The sequence below is a fragment of the Olea europaea genome, chromosome 17, assembly GCF_002742605.1.
Source record: "Olea europaea var. sylvestris chromosome 17, O_europaea_v1, whole genome shotgun sequence".
Taxonomy (NCBI): Eukaryota; Viridiplantae; Streptophyta; class Magnoliopsida; order Lamiales; family Oleaceae; genus Olea; species Olea europaea.
This window is the reverse complement of record NC_036253.1, coordinates 22,869,003-22,886,299: the sequence shown is the minus strand read 5'-3', so window position 1 is coordinate 22,886,299 and position 17,297 is coordinate 22,869,003. Positions and strand designations below refer to the sequence as shown.

Here is a 17,297-nt window from a genome sequence, read left to right as displayed (position 1 = left end):
TAGAGGCAGTGGTACACTGACTTAGAACAGGCTCAGCATAGACAGTGTAGATTCCATTTATTTTTGGAGAGGATATCACTCTTTTATTTTCAGATGTGAGACTTATAAGGCCCTTGTGCATAGAAATGTTAAATTTGTCATCTAATTCTCCCCAGAGAGATTAGATTTCTTTTAAGTTCAGGGACATATCTTGTATTTTCTAATTCAAGAATATAGTTGTTATTCAGCAATAGCTTAACTTTGCCAATACCCTCTATCTGACAACTCATGTCATTTCACATTTGTATTTGTCCTCCATTGAGGTTAGCAAATTCAGAAAACCATTCCTTTAAGGAGCACATATGAAAAGTGCACCCATAGTCAAGGACCCATCCCCTTAAGTCTCTTTTAGTGGTATTAACTAGAACCATCCCTTGGATATCAGGTTTATTCATGCAGGCAACAGCTGCAGAACCATCAGGATTGTTTCTATCTTTCATGTCTGAGATTTTCTTAAAACAATCTTTTATTAAGTGTCCTGATTTTCCACAATAGTAGCACTTTTTCATAAGATTCTTTGATTTGGCATGACTTTTGTTCTTGTCTTTGAGTTTATAGTTAGTAAATTTCCCCTTCTTATTGGGATTGGTATTGTATTGGATCTGTTTCTTGTTGTGGTTTATCCTTTCTTTCATATACAGCCCTTAACCAAACTTAGTCTCTTTTGACTCAGTTTTTAATTCAAGTTCTTTATTTTTAAGGGCTGCAATTATGACATCAACTGTAAGAGTCTGCCCCCCATATTCTAGGGTATTCCTGATGTCTCTATATCTCTCAATCAGAGAGTTTAATAAGGCAACTACTTGTTGGTCACTAGAGATCTTCTCATCTCAGTTGTCTAGATTTTGAATCAGTTTAGTGAATTTATCAAGGTTTTCTTCTAGGCCAGAAGAGGGATCAAATCTGAAGTTGAAGAATTGCCTTAGAAGATAACACTTGTTGGGCATGGATTTAGTCAAGTAGAGTGTTCCTAGTTTAGTCCACAAGGTCTCAACAGAGTTTGCTTCTGCAGAAGTAGTGGCTTCTGCAGAGGTAGTGGCTTCTGCAGAAGTGGTGGCTTTTACTTTTCTAATCACACTGTCAGACAAATGAAGAAAAATGGTACTCCATGTAGTATCATCTAGTTCTTTCCTCCTATATGCACTTATTTCAGCAGCCCATGTCCCATCAAGGGCTGCAGCATCTTTGCTGCAGTAACAGGGCTCTCATTTTCTGGCGCTAGAGAGCAAAGTCTCCAGTGCCATTCCGTGTTTCTATATCTAACTTATATGAAGTGGACATAGTGACAATTATAGCATAATAGCATGCAAAAATAATATGCAGTATAGTGTGTAGATGATTCAGGTAGATAGTGTGATTTACAAGCAAATGAATTTCTGAACTAAATAAGAGAATACAGATATTCTGCTTTAATGATACAATTTACAGAATAATCTATTATTAATTTGAAAGAGGTCTAAGGAGTGGTGACCCTTTTTAAATTCACTGCTCCTTCAGATTCCCAGACCTTCAGAGAGATCTTGGACAAAGGTAAGCCTTGGAGGATCACTTACCTTAATAACCAGTTCCAAGATTAACAAGAACCAAATATAAATCGATAAGAGGGTTCAGAAATATACCATACACTGAAACCTTAAAGTTTTAGTAGAGAGACATCACCAAAATACCAGGAGAGTAGTTCGTCTTTGAGAGTGGGTGCAAGGAACCAGTGAGTTACTAAAACTAGGTGTGAACTCAGCTAAAACCGGAGCGAGTCAACTCAACTCGCCAAACACAGTACGAGTCAAACCACTTAGTCAAAACTCAATTCTGAGTCAACTCAGAAATTTCAGAAAAATCAGTAACAGAGAACGATCTCCTTTAAAAACCAACAGATCCAAAAGAAACTATCAAGAACCAATAGTAGATCCAACCTATAGTTGAATCGAAGGTTTATTCCAGAGTGTACGCCTTTTTTAAATATCTGAAGGTTTATTCCAAAGTGTACGCCTTTTTAAATATCAGATCTTAAACTTTGAAAACCAAAAAATTACAGATCTGAAGTTCTTTTAAATTTTTTTTATATAAACGAAGAACTAGGGTTTCTTGTAAAAGGAATTTTACAAAAAAAAATGAAATCAAAAAACACACGGTTTCAGAAAAATGAAATAAAAAACACACGGTTTCAGAAAAATGCTCTGATACCACTGTTATTTTCGAAACCTTTTGATTTGATCTAATTTGAGTAAAAAACATTCAAAGAAATTGCAGAACATAAAAGAGCAAGAACATCGGATGTGATTTTGCCCTTGAAAGGGCCCGGATGTTTGGTCGTAAGACCTAATCACCCGTTGAGCATACACTAAGGGATTTAGCTCGAGATCCACTAATATCAACCAAGAATCAATTTACAAAATGTACGAAGAAATGTTTGATTTCTTCGATTTTTCTCTTGCCTCTTTAACTGAAAAATCCTCACACTTTTGATTTTTCTATATCTCGCACTAAGCAATCAGAGATTACCACTAAGAACAACAACTATCAATCACAAAGATCAATTTCAGATTACAGAGATAAAACCCTAACTTTTCACTCAGAAAAGTAGAAGAGATGGAGAGGAGAAAAAATATGAAAAAAAGGCATCTGAAATATGAACAGGGCCAAGGTCAAATATATATCTATCCACACCAATAGTCACGATCAAAGGGCTGGAATGAAGCCACGCGTACGGCTGATTCTCATCCCTGAAAAGAGGCTAAAATCGTGTTGTATCAAAAACACGTTTTTCATCTAACAATCAGCAACCCGGTTGTAATTAAAATGGCCCAACCGACACAAGATTTAGCGAGGCAGCCCAAAACCTTTAACAAACTCTAACACAACAATTCAGACACAGCAAGACCAACTGTAAATTTCACAACGAACTATGCATTTAAAATTCAGCAAAACCAACTGTTCAACAAAATCCGTTATAATAATTCAATAATTCAAGCACATCGTTTGACTTTTATTTGTTCAGCAATTCAGACACATTAGAAAAATCTTCACATATCATAATATTGTGCATTTAAACTAAGCCCTACCATCTATTCACTACATGTGCATTGAACAAAAAAGTTACAGGAGCAACATGTGGGCAGACATAGTTACTAAATGTCCATAATTTTGTGTAGGTGGTGGTGTCCCTTTACAAACCCTCCAATTTTATCCTAGTTCACCACATTTTCCACATGTTATTACTAGGTTCGCTCTTTTCCATAGATTAGTTGTGGCTGCTAATGTGCACTCTGAAGTACTTACATTGTGCGTAAACTTTCTATACTTTTTTGCTTGACTTAAAGAAACCAATTCATTTAGCTCTTTTCTTCTAGTCTTTTTTGGCCTGCCAAACCTCTTTGTTATATATTGGTGGATTGAGAGAGTGGAGACCTTTGTCTCCAAAAGTTGTATTCTTCTTCTCCTTGGACGTTCTGCCCTTTTTCTGATGAATTTTGGCTTTTATATCATGTCCCCACGAAGCCCCGAAAAAGTTTCAATTAAAAACGGGATTTCAGAATTTTTTATCGACCTTAAATCGATGCGGCCGCATGGTGTTAAACCATGCGGTGGCATGGTTCAATTTTTCAGCTCATTTGGATCCCTGCAATACCCTGTGCGGCCGCAAGGAATTATAACCATGCGGCCGCATGGTTATAAAATTTTTCCTCCGGATAGCTTTCAATATTTTGGTCATAACTTTCTCTCCCAATATCCGATTGAAGTGATTTAAAGTGCATTGGGAAGAAAACTCAAAGATGTACACTTTTGATAGAAATAGGCTTCCTCAAATTCTGATGTTTACTATGCCAAAAATGGATCTCAAGTAGAAACTCAAAATCACGAGCATAACTTTTTCGCCTGAAATTTGATACTTGATAATACTTCGACCATATTTCACCTCTTGACTCCTTTCCTCTTCCGATTGAACTTTAACACTCTTGAATTGTCATTTCATTTCCCGTCTCATCTATGGATTATTTGCAACTTGGTCCTCGATCTATCGCTTTGTTCCGTTTTGGTCCTTTTTCGGCTCTTTTCTTCTGAATTCCATTTTTTTCATAGAAACACCTACATAGCATGAATTTAACAAGATTAAGTCATAATTCGACTATTTTGTCCATGTTTAAGTCATGTTAGTGAGCTAAATAAGTGTGTGAAAACACACTTATCAGTATACATCCATTGCAATTTACTTTCAATTTGGGCACCGTTCTATTGGAATAGAGTCCTAATGAAATTTAAAGTATTAGAAAACTGAAGCATTGAAGGTTGTTAGAAAAAAAAAATTGGCGACTTTTGGGGTACCATGCATATCATTCAAGTGATAGTATTGTGAGGGGACTAAATATTCAAGATATTGTTAGATTAGATTTTTAATGAGATAACTATTGTGGTGCATTCAAAGGAATAATGTACTATTTTTCATTTATTGAAATTCTTCCTACAGAATTTTTCCTAGTAAGATTTTAAAGAGGTATATTATTTGTGTAATGAATGTCTTTAACCTACAAGATATTTAGATTCAAAATAATATTTTTATAAGACTCTTGAAGAGAACAACACGAGACGTTGTTTGAATTATCTTGTTACTACTATCAAAAGTTGATAAGTATCTTATATGTATATGATATTGCTTGAAGGTTATAACAAGACAACATGAAGATATTTCATCCAAATTCGGATGTTGAAGACGTTAACATACAAGACATGAAAGACTCAATACAAGAGTTTTCATTTATTGAAATCACTGATAGCAGTTGTACTTTTTTTCCTTAGCTCAAGTTTTATCCGATTAGGTTTTTGATAAGATTTTAATCATGTGGCGTTTTATTACTCCAATTTGTTGCAATTATTTGTACTCTTTTTCCATCCATTTGGTACTTTTATCCCACCGAAGTTTTACCAAATCAGGTTTTAATGAAAAGAATAATTGTCTAAATAGTCATCAAAGGGAGTATCGTAAAACTATGAGATAGATACTATTGATTATTTAGTCTTAACATGATACTTAGATAAGTCCTATTTACTGTAGATGAGTCTGGTTTATTCATAGTGTAACTCTTATTTGAAGCCTATAAATATGGGACACTAATTCTCAATAAAATAAACACTCGAGTTTTTTTGACTTTCTCTATTTCTTTTCTTATTATTCTCTCTTATTTCTTTAGTTTTATAACAATTTTACCATTTTAATTCAAAATAATTTCTTTTAGTCAATTTGTGTCTTTATTTATTTATTTTGTTTTTGGGAGGTTCGAAATAGGTCTATAACACTTTGATAATCAATACAAGACTAATAAATACTAATAATAATAGTTTGTGACTTATGCAATTAAAAAGGTAATTGTGAAATTGAATGTATTGCTCACATATAAATACGAGGATAGGAATATTTTAGGTCATGCTTCAAAATAGGTTTGACTTACCTCAAAAGAGAGTTAATTAAAATTGGATTATTGATTGTTAATTATACACAAAGTATACTAGAGAATTATGTTGATAATTGAAATGGAAAAATAATAGGTGGAGTCAGAATCCTAATATATTTATTTTTCTCATAGATATTGTTCGCGTGAATTTAGATAATATTAGGACGAAAATTAGTAGTTAACAAAAATGAAAATCAAAACATTAATTTGTTCCAATTAAATATGATGATTACGGATTAGTACATTCAACTTAGAATCTATACTTCAAGGGATGATACTTTTAGTCCTAATTATTACTAGTCAATGATCCCGTGCGCTTTCGGAATTTCATTGAAAAAGTTTATATGTCATTCAAACATTTACTTTGCTTTTGGCAGCATATATTTCTTACCTGATCTTGCTAGCTATCTGTGCTCTTTATAGGTGATTGAATAGAAGTGTTTGCAGTAGCACGATTCTGACAGAATCAAGATTGCACTGTTAGATCACGAGATTCAGAGAATTTTTACGCAAAAAAGAACAGAGAAGAGGTTAGCTAGGGAAAGAGGATGGTAGTTAGAAATATTGAATAATCTGATTCCAGCCACTCAGCTAGATGTAGAATTAGTTGATGAAGAGGACATGATAGTTGGCATTACAAGATCCTATCTTTAGTGCACACTCAGTCTAGCATCCCGTATCCTCCTCCTGAGTAAGAAAATTTTCATGACCGATGGGATGTGATAAATCTTTTCCAGATTCAGGACACTAAATTTTATGGGAAATCTAATGAGAATCCACAGTAATGTTGGGAGTTATGTGAAATTGTTAGTCATGAAGGAATGTAATGATTCCTTTCGAATGTGTTTATACCCAGATACACTAAAAGACAGCGCGCGAGAATAGTTGTATTCATTATCTGCCGAAAGTGTTACCAATTGGAACGACATGGCGCAATTAAATTTTTTCCACCATCCAGAGTCAACCGGATCACACTTGATATAAATACATTCAAGCAACGTGATTCTGAAGGCGTTCACAAGGTATGGGGCAGAAGATTTAAAGATTTACTAAGAAAATATACTCAAGTTACCTCATTCAGTGGTATTCTATTTCCTGAATGAATTCTTCATCAAATGGTTCGATCACTACGAATACAGTTCGTGAAGCGGTTAAGACGTTTGATAGAATGGCAGAGACATCAGTTATGTGTCCATCTAAAAGAGAAGTACCAAGGAAAACAACAAGACGTAACAACACTGTCAAGCCAGATGGATTTTGACAGAGAAAATGGACAACTTCAGTCAGACAGTGCACATGATGTTTAATCCTAATCCAGTTTGTGAAGGCTGCAAGGCAAATCATTTAACTTCAAGTTGTCCTCTACCTCTACTCAAAACATTTGGACGCAAAAGGTGAATTATGCACAGAACTTTCAGAGGCAACAAAACAAACCTCACCCCAACGCCTATACTCTGAGTTGGATTAATCATATAAGCTTCTGATGAAAAACAACCAGGTTTAAAGAATCAGGGCAAACCACTAGGGTTTTAACTACAACAGGAGAGAAGACCATCGTTAGAAGATATACTTGTTCAATACTTCACAAAAATCGAAAATACATTGCAAAACTAGCAATCCTCGATACAAAATCTAGAAAATAGGTGGGGCAGATAGCAACAACTTTTATCCAATAGAGTACAAGGCACCTTACTTAGTAATATGAAAATAAATCCACGGAAATAGGTGTTACCTATCAAAATCATAGAGAATGATGTCGTCGATATTCCACCAACCAGGAAAACTACGTCCCCAGAACAAGCTTATGTGCCTTTGATTCCCATTTTCTCAAAGGCTTCGAAAACGGCCTAAAGAAGATAATTCATGCTATCACCATATGGAGTGAAGTTCAGCTTTCGATTATCAATGTAAAGAGGCATGGGGTTGAAGATAAAAGAGGTATCTACCACTAATGATTATCAATGTAAAGAGGCATGGGGATGAGAAGCAATTAGATTAGTCTCAATAATCACCAATGAAAAAGCTAGAGCAGAAATCAGTTACTCTACAGATTAATAGAACCTTTCATATCTGACTCCAGTCCTATTTTTCCAAAGGCTGCAGAACGATAAGTTTGAGAAACAGTTTGCAAATTTCTTGTATGTCTTCAAGAAGCTTAATATTTACGTTCCTTCCATTGACGTGATCTTTCAATTTTGATCTTGCTTTCTTCATCACCGTCAAAGGTTGCTGGCACTGGCTCCTCCGCTGATTGGTTGGAATGTTGATCTTGCTTTCTCTCCGTGTGGATGACTGAAGAGGCGCCATGCTTGGGCTTTTGTGGTAGATATAGTCATACAGATCTGGTTGGAGAAGATTAGCAGTTAAATACAAGTTACTTTCATTTTGACAATCTCTTGTAAAATGCCAATTTTATTCCAGGTCTCAGGTCTCTTTAGAGGTTGTGTACTCGTGTGTACTCATATTACATATTTTAAATTATTCAAGCATGGTAAAAAGCTCAGATAATAGAAAATCAATGCACCAAAAAATGCACTTTGTGGAATACTAGTTCCTTATATTGCATCAACAGGATCATAAATAGAGCCAGCTATCAGAAATTCAGCCCAAGACAAATATATAATAAATAGATACATGTTTAATTTCATCTTTATGTTGCGCACAACAAATAGACGCCCAAGTCATATTACCTGCAAAGGAAACAGTACATTGAATGAAGACTAAGACGAAAAATGTGAAAGAGATTGAAAGGAGAGAATCTATCTCCATTACTGCTAGAAATATCTTTGAAGGTTATTTAAATGAATCTCCCACAACAAAAATTATAGATACAAACAATTATATAAATTAAAAGAGACCTGTTATTCGTGCACAACCAGAAACTGATGCTCTGTTTACTCACAGTGCGTGTTGCTTGAGATAAGGACTTGAAGCTCATTTCCCATCTCTCGTTGTTCTTCATAAATTAGCATAGTACATTTTACTGTTGATATATTGCACGAATGTACCTCTATCATTTGTAATGTTGGAATATCACCTAAACAGAAAGGGATCATCTCCAAATGGTGGCAATTTTTCAACACCAATCGTTGAAGTCTAGGCAAATGATCACTAGAGGCATTCCATTGTTCAATTTTTTCCCCATTTAGTTCCAAGAATTTGAGTTGTTGGAACTCATCTTCCCTTGTGTCCCATTGCTTGGCATCAAGGAAACCATATTGCAATTTGAGAACCTCGAGATTCTGCAACCTCCCAATTACGCTCACTTGTTCCGTAGACAAAGAAGTGTTACTTAGAGTTAATTTCTTGAGATTCAAGGGCAAACTAATCCAATTGGGATCAAAATCTCTCCCCTTAGGACCACAAAATTTTAAACTGAATGACTCCAGCTGATTAAGAAATTCAAATGAAAGAAATGGCAAGTAGGGCAGACATGGATCCTGAAATACTTCAACTTGACATTTCAATCTCCGAAGATTTGGTGAACATCTCAAAATTTCCTTATCCTTACTATCACGAATAGAAAGAAGAGAAATATGCTGTAGGTTATATATTTGGAAGCTCTCATCCTTAGTTGCTCGCCAATGGCTAGATTTACTGAAATATGCACCACCCGTGTAGTTCAGAATTCTCAAGCTAGCCATATTAAGAAGGATGTCAGGTATTTCCACTTCTTTGGCATTGTCCAAAAACAGAAATTCTATTTTGTGGAGGCTTTCGATTGATTTCAGTGAAAATATATTTGGACCTGCTAAGTACCTCAGCTGAACTAATGTAAATATCTGTGAACCTGCCAAGTACCTCATTGCAGCCATTGGTTCAATCTCTTCAGTTTGATAATAATATCCCAAGTCCGAGTGTGACAAGTCCAAGACCCTGCGGCCTAACAAGAAGCACACACGTTCTCCAACAGGTCTTCAGTATGAATAATACGATCATCATTTATCATCATTGTCCAGAGCAATATATGATCATAAAAAATAGCCACCATTATCAGTAAAATATAAAGAAATGGTAAAAGACGACAGAGAAAAGAAGAGAGACAGAGAACTTACTTTTCCGTCACCTTCAGAAAGTTTTTGCACTTTAGCTATCCTCAAGCACATTCCATGCAATAGATCATGAATATTACAAGTTTTAACACCCCCATCAGATCTTTTTTCTACGACTAGAACTAGGCTCCTGTCAATTAGGTCCATCAAATATCCCTTTGCCACATCCTCTGGATGCCTGTTTGCTTCTTTCTTTATGAATCCTTCGGCAATCCATAGTGATATCAACTTGCGTACTGGGATTTTTTTGTATGCATCGAATACTCCAAAGTAAAGAAAACATGGTTTCAAATGCGCAGGCAAATGCTTGTAACTAAGTTCTAGTATCTGGATGCAATTGTTTGAGTCTTCATATATGAGTGAATTTAAACTCCCTACAATTCCTTGCCACAAGTATACTTTCTTCTCCATATTTGCAAGAACTGCTGCTATCACAACAACTGCAAGAGGTAGTCCCAGGCAATTTTTTGCGACTTGCTTCCCAATATCCAGCAATTCTGGTGGGCAATTTTCTTTCTCAAACACCTTCCGTTGTAATAATTCCCAGCATTCAGCTTCGGACATGAAAGGAAGTTTATTGATGACACTATTAGGAGAAGCTTGCACACCAACTTCTTTGTGCTGAGTGGTGAATAAGATTCTACTTCCTGTACTGTCATCTGGGAAATATCTTTTCAAATCATTCCACGGTTCAGTATCCCATATATCATCCATGACAATGAGATATCTCCTTCCTTTTAAACTCTTGTAAAGCTCTTCGACCAAGCTTTCTTCGTCCATTTTTTTAATCTTTTCTTTGTTTATGTGGCTTGTTGACCTCAATAATTCAATCAACATGTTTGTAGTCTGATATGTTTGTGAAACAACACACCAAGCACGTTTGTCAAAATGATAAACAATGGATTCGTTGTTGTAAAGTTTTTTTGCTAAGCTTGTCTTACCGAGTCCAGGCATCCCAAAGATGGTAACAATTTGTAGCTTGTTCAGTCCTCCAACAAGTTGCCCTACAATTTTGGTTTCCTCATTCTTGAACCCAACAAATATGTCTTCTGAGTTGGGAGGTGGCAATTCTTGTTCACTCGGATATTTTATAGCTTCTGGTATTCCAACATCAATATTTTTCTGCATTTCTTTGATAGCTATCCTATTAAGCCTAGAACTTTCCATGAATTGAGGGAGCCTGAGGGTGAGATACCAAACAGGAGGAAAAGAGTTAATAACATAATCAATTTCATAGGCTATGTCTACGATTCCCATCACAATCTCTTCAACTTTTGTCTTTGTCTGCGACACCGACACTACATCTTCGATTGAGGATGTTAGCAACATCAGCTCCTCATGGAGTGTGATGATTTGATCTTGCACACCATCAATAGTGTAAGCCCTGTGATTCATTAGGTTGTTGAGGTCATCAAGGAGGGTATCCACAATGAAGACTGAAACCACACGTGTCTTTGGAGTCATAATACTTGGCAACTTGAAGACTGTGATGCAGTGCTCCTTAATCTTTGTTTTCAATAGCTCGAACTTTGATAACAAATCTGATATAGACAGATCCAATACTCCAGTCATCATGACTGGATCATTCCAGGTAAATAAGAAGGAAAATAAGAAATTTCCTACCTCGTTGACCAGAGATTCCATATCTGTCAACATGTTCTCGGTTTCAGTGGGATGTGACATTGGTGTATCCCCAAGAAATGTGATTAGAAATCGAAGCTCTGTCTCAAGAATTTTGATTGAAAGCTTGACTGAAACAATTGACTCTGTCTCAAGACTCTCTGTTTCTTCTAAAATTTGGAGAAGAAACTTGATAAAAACCACAAGTTCATTATGGTGGGGATTCGTGATCTTTGACATTTGTTGCTTTGGGACTGCGAAGAATACTTTAAGCTCTTGCACGAACGAAACAAAACAATTCAAAAATTTCTTGTATTCTTCTCTACTTTTGGATCCGCACCGCCATGCTGCAAATTCAAGTCTACTAAGTAAATTCATTACATGATTTTGGTCGAAGAAAAAATTATTTATGTAGTCAGCAGAAATTGGAATGAGTCTCGAATGCCCACGAAATGATTCAAAACTTACATCCTTGTCTAGTTCACAATACAAGAAATCTAGGAAAATTTGATCTTCTAAAACTTTGGAAATGTGGTAAGTAGAGATGTACATGTTTTTTTGTTTCAACTATCACCGAACCAGAGATGAAAGACAAGGCGGGAGCAGAAGATTGAAGAATTGAAGGGAAAGAAAGATTAGCATTTAAAGATCCAGTGTTTATGTGAAATTTCCTCCCTAGCAAAGATCAATGGCTGCCAAATAGTCAACTGGGAAATGATTTTAATCAGTGTCTACATTAAAAGATATTATTAGTGGGAACAGTGTCGATCCTGATTTTTTTAGGAGCCTTACATCAACTTCAAATATAAGATTCAACTTCGAATATAAGACCCTATAATGATGATGATGATGATATGAAACTTTCAAATGTCTAAATAAATTTATTCTTCTAGATTTTTTTTTTAAATAAAAAATCAACGAGCATACTATAACAATCAATATGTTTTAAAATTCTTTTTCAATAGATATCATGGCCAATTCATTCAACGTTTCTTATGGCATTGTTGACCAAATGTAGGATTTATCGATTTCACTCTGAGAAGCTACCCTAGACACATACAAGTAAATGGTATGGTCAATAATTAATCCCCACATTTTAAAAACAACAGTCCATCTTTTTAATATAGACTAGAACATCAAATGCCTTTTTTGTCTATTTGACAAACAAGTTCTCAAGTTTGTAGCTCAAAAAATAACTCTTGCAGATAATATCAGAAATTCTATCATATTTCAAAAAAATTTCAAGTTTATCGCACCAACAATTCTAAGAATTAACTCCTGCAATCTTTCATTTTTAAATTCAAACAAAAATCCAAAAGTATTTTCATATTTTGAAATTGTCTAAACCATCAACTAAAATGAAAAAAAACATATCTAAAAAATAACCAACTCGAAATGATTCTTCAACTAAATGTGTTATTTCAATATTGAAATTTTCATCAAAATAACTCTTTCAATGAATAACATGTTTTTCATGAAATGCATGTTCAACTTTCATTTGAATGGCAATATATTTAGCAGTAATCTTGTCAGATTCAAATCTTGCTTCTTGATATGTTTAAAAAAAATAAAATAAGTTATTTCAAGTACCTAATAATAGCATCAATAGATGTCCTCACTTCGTAAAAGATTTTGCTTACTTTATTAATAGCAGACATACTTTATTGAATAACCATGCCAAACAATAACTCAAAAATCATAATATCAGAAAATAAACTTTAGCATCTCTAAATGCCACAAGGACATTACATGTTTCTACCAAGCGTTTTAAAGTTGCTTTAATTTGTCACTTGAAATCTTATTTTTTAAACACTTTCAACTTGATTTTTTCAATGCGTTTGTTATTGTAGCACAATTGTCAAACCTTTCACATTATTTTATTATTTTTTAGAAGATAAAAACAATTATACAAGAATTTATCATATCACTAAGTACAAGATAAAGACTATGGCTACTAGAGGCGGAGTCATCACTCGGCAAACACTGGCGACTGCCCGTGCTGGCTCTGCTAGTATGAATAATTTTATTGTCATTATTATTATTATTTTTTCAAATAGAGCATGAAAATCACAAGGAAAGGGATTATTGCAGCCAAAAGAAGATCATTGCTTTTGAATTGCCCATTATTGCAGTCAATATAGAAGTTCATTTGTATGTGTGTGTGTGTGTGTGTGTGTGTGTGTGTGTGTATATATATTTTTTTTTTTAATTTTTATTTTTTGATAACTCAGGTGTCCAAGTTTCGCCTGATTAATCCTAAGGAGTGGCGGCCTTCCTTCTTTGTTCACCATCCAAGTAAATCCAAAGTTCATTTGTATTTTGTATGTATGAGATATATAGAGAGAGAAGCCAGGAGAAGAAGTTAAAGATAAGAGTAAGTGAGAAACCCTGACAAACGGATCTTTTTTTTTTCTTTTTTTCTTTTTGGATGACGGGGAAACATGCAGCCACTACTTTTCGGGTGCGCACTGGGTAAATCCTCAAATGGCCTGTAAATCACGCTAGCCAGATAAATAGTACTAAGCAAGCTCTGTGCGACAGAATCGACCGAGAAAGTGTTGATAGGGAGAATCGAACTCTTGACCAAAGGCTTCTGCGCTCACCTACTCTACCAACTCGACCACCCCATAAGTGGTAATCTTCTCTTTATGTCATATGGGAGTGGGAGGTACTTTTTTTATTTTTTTACTCACATGGGGCCTACCCCATCCCTCCCCGCCCCGCCTTGCCTCGCCCCTGTACACCAACATTAATCCTTGTTATATAGTTTCTCACATGCATAGGTAAATTCCACTAACACGACACGCCACACGTGTCGATAAAGATCGTACCAATAAATACTCCAATTTCATCCATCACTTTACCTTTGCCATATTTACTCACCAATACTTATTAAGCACGGATTTTGTATGATCTAAATTTTAATTTAAATCAAAATCTAATAATTAATTTTAAACATATATTTTATAGAATTCACAATTTTCAATCATAATTCTCACATTTCATACTTTTTATCAAAATCCGTTAAAAATTGAGACTACCTCCATCCCTTATATAGGTTAACTTTTTTTTCTTTTCCCAATTGTATAGTCTTGTTTCTTTATTTTGAATGTTCTGTTTTATTCATTTACTCATATACCATTATTCAATTTGTCTAGTCATAATCAATTTTTCCCACTTAATCTTAAACTTGTACAAATATAAATAAGGGTAAAACTAGGAATTGCTTTTTTCAATAACATTAAATAAAATTTCTTTATTCGTGTGAAAAACAAAACCGGCCTATATAAATGGGACGGAGGAATTATAAATCTCTACCAAACAAAAGTTAAGATCCATTCATGGGACTAATCGGGTCAAGGAATTATCCGCTTAATCAAGTAATTGGGTTGGGGATAGGTAACAGGGGCCCCGCCTCCTTTAATTTTTTATTTTTTAAGAATTCAATACTTTAAATGAAAAAACTTCACGAAATCTCATTAATTCTAATAGAAGATGACAACAAAGATTATTTAAGGAATATGATCAACAATAAAAGACCTTAATTTACCAACTATATTCGAATAATGTAACTTTTAAAAATAAATTAATTAATTAAAAATTTAATAAATTTATTGCTATCTCACTTTTAGGGGTGAACACTGTTTGGTTTAGACGGTTTGTATTATATTTTCAACTCAAACTATTTCATGTGATTTGGAAGAATTCTAGACCAAATAAAACCATTTGATTCTTTAAATCAAATCAAACCAAACCATTATTTGCGGTTTGATTCGATTTTAATCCACGATTTTTTTATCGGCATTATAGTAATATGTTTAAAACAAGTTAAAACATAAATTTAAACAAGAACCAATAATGTTAAATTGCATTCATATTTGTTTTAAATTCAATATATAAACAAAAAAGGCAAAAAATAGTATTAAGTTGGTATCTAGCAACAAGCATTCCACTCAAACTTTTACAAGCAATAATATCATAACAAGTACAAGAGTACTATAACACATGATTTAGAGTCAAATGAGAGATTAGTACTCTTGTACTTGTTATGATATTATTGCTTGTAAAAGTTTGAGTGGAATGCTTGTTGCTAGATACTAACTTAATACTGTTTTTTTTGCCTTTTTGTAATCGAATTTTAGACAAATATGAATGTTATTTAACATTTAAGATTATTTGTTCTAGTTTAAATTTGTGTGTTAACCTATTTCATACATATTACTATAATGTCGATAGAAAAATCGCGGTTTCAAACCAAATCAAATCGCAAATAATGGTTTGGTTTGGTTTGGTTTGGTTTGGAAGAATGTTGGAAGAATGTGGTTTCTTCCAGTTCTTCCAAACCGCATAAAATAGTATAAGTTGAAAATATAACACAAATCAAACCGTGTTCATCCCTAATATACAACATATGTCACTGTCAAGAAGAAACTTCTTATTAGTTAGGTTTCATTTTTTGAGTGAAGTTACACAATCTAGTTCGTACTATTAGTTTATGCTTAATGAATTGGTTCATAGGAAGCGCTGATGGATAATTGTGGGCTGAAAAATGAATGTTTTCTCAGCAGGAAAGCAACATGCAGGAATCCTCTTTAGGTCCCATTTTTCTACCCTTTCTTGGAAGTCAATAAATATTCATAGCCACTCCCCAGGCGAGATACTTAATGCATTAGCTATAGCACTGTACGGATCGATATGCCAAACTGAGCACAATTCCTTATGCACCCATTTTACATGTTAGGCATAGCTAGTGTATTCAGTGACTCCCTATTCAGCGTTATGGGAATGGTCGGGATAGCTCAACTGGTAGAGTAGAGGGCTGAAAGTCCTCGTGTCCTTTTCTTGTGTCGAAAGAGTAACGATTTTTGATTTCGTATGTCAAAAATTCCTAGTCTTGGTTTCAATTTTTTGTAATAAACTTTAATTGTGTAATCAGTAATAAAAATAAAAGTTCTCAAAAGTTTTAAAATGCAACAAACATAATTATTTAAAATTAAAGTGAAACTATAACACCGGCCACATTCATACGTCACTCAATGATACATAAAACGAAACATTTGTAGGATGAATCTATGAATTCCAATAACTAAATTACGAAACTAGGACGACTTTGTCGTATCGTAATTTCAGGATTCTAAATATATTACGTTGTTTTTAATAACATGATTTAATATTTTCTTAGTTGTGGTATTTTAGCTATATAAATTCTTAAGAATAAGAAAAATGAAGAAAATGAATACATTTTGTTCATTTGGTGCAATTTTAGTGTAATGGGTTGGATTTAATTTTTAGTTTGATACAAAATAATGTAAATTTTGGTGCAGACTTGAAGATGGTATTAGACAACACCTATTCCACCTGTAATCAGGTTGCCGTTGGGCGGGAAGGAAATTATTTAACGGTGAAGGAAAATCCATTCGTTTTATAAGGTGACAAGATAAGTCCCTATAATAATTCATGACATAAACAAATCAGTTTGGTTTCTTCTCACTTTCACACATGACGTGATAAGTGGGACCGCAGCATCGGGACTGTGAAGAGTGAACACTTTCATCATAATCAGTGTCTTTTTTTAATTCTAGTTGTCTTCCCGTTTCCCCATGATTAGGTAGGCCAATTCTTGACATATTAGACCATGAAGAGTGAACATCTAGCATTTCACCCATGACATATTATTATTATTATTTTATTTTATTATTTTTATTTTTTTGATATCCAGGTATCCAAATTTACATCAAACTAAATCCTGGACCTCCAAAATTCATGCCCCTAGAACCTTGGAGGGGGTAAATCGCGGGTTCTGCCTCAACTGGATCACAGGTTCCCCACATTGACTGTACACTTCCGCGCACAAGAGATCTTCCTCCACAGTGATTGCTCCATACCAAAATTTTGGCCGTAGGTTCCCACCAAGAATCGAACTCTCCACCCTGTCGCTGGAAGCAAGCCAATATTGATTGATCCACCAGTTGAGCTGTGCTCTGAGGGCATTCACCCATGACATATTAGGTGGGATTGTGAAGAGTGAACAGCCAAAATTTATTAGAATGCTGATTCACACTCTTGTTGAGCTTAATTCTTTTAAAATTTATTTTCATTCACAAATTTTTTTACTAAAATAATTTCTAATCTCACATAT

The 17,297-nt window shown here is 34.4% G+C and overlaps 1 protein-coding gene across 4 annotated transcripts; it reads right to left on the bottom strand.

Annotated features, from left to right (window-relative positions):
* Positions 1-7,043: 7,043 nt before the first annotated feature.
* Positions 7,044-11,842, bottom strand: LOC111365445 (putative late blight resistance protein homolog R1B-17). Of its 4 annotated transcripts, none has more exons than XR_002697439.1 (3): positions 9,542-11,842; positions 8,345-9,401; positions 7,044-8,176 (listed from the first exon to the last, which is right to left on the bottom strand). XR_002697439.1 is itself a non-coding variant. In XM_022985992.1 (3 exons), the coding sequence occupies exons 2-3, from the start codon at positions 11,000-11,002 to the stop codon at positions 9,315-9,317; spliced, it is 1,548 nt and encodes a 515-aa protein (XP_022841760.1). In that variant the 5' UTR covers positions 11,003-11,079; positions 11,162-11,226; the 3' UTR covers positions 7,044-9,314. The 4 variants fall into 4 exon arrangements, 2 of the variants coding, with proteins under 2 accessions (XP_022841760.1, XP_022841759.1); XR_002697440.1 differs by having other exon boundaries at positions 7,044-7,828; XM_022985992.1 differs by having other exon boundaries at positions 7,044-9,401; positions 9,542-11,079; positions 11,162-11,226.
* Between the last annotated feature and the right edge of the window lie 5,455 nt (positions 11,843-17,297).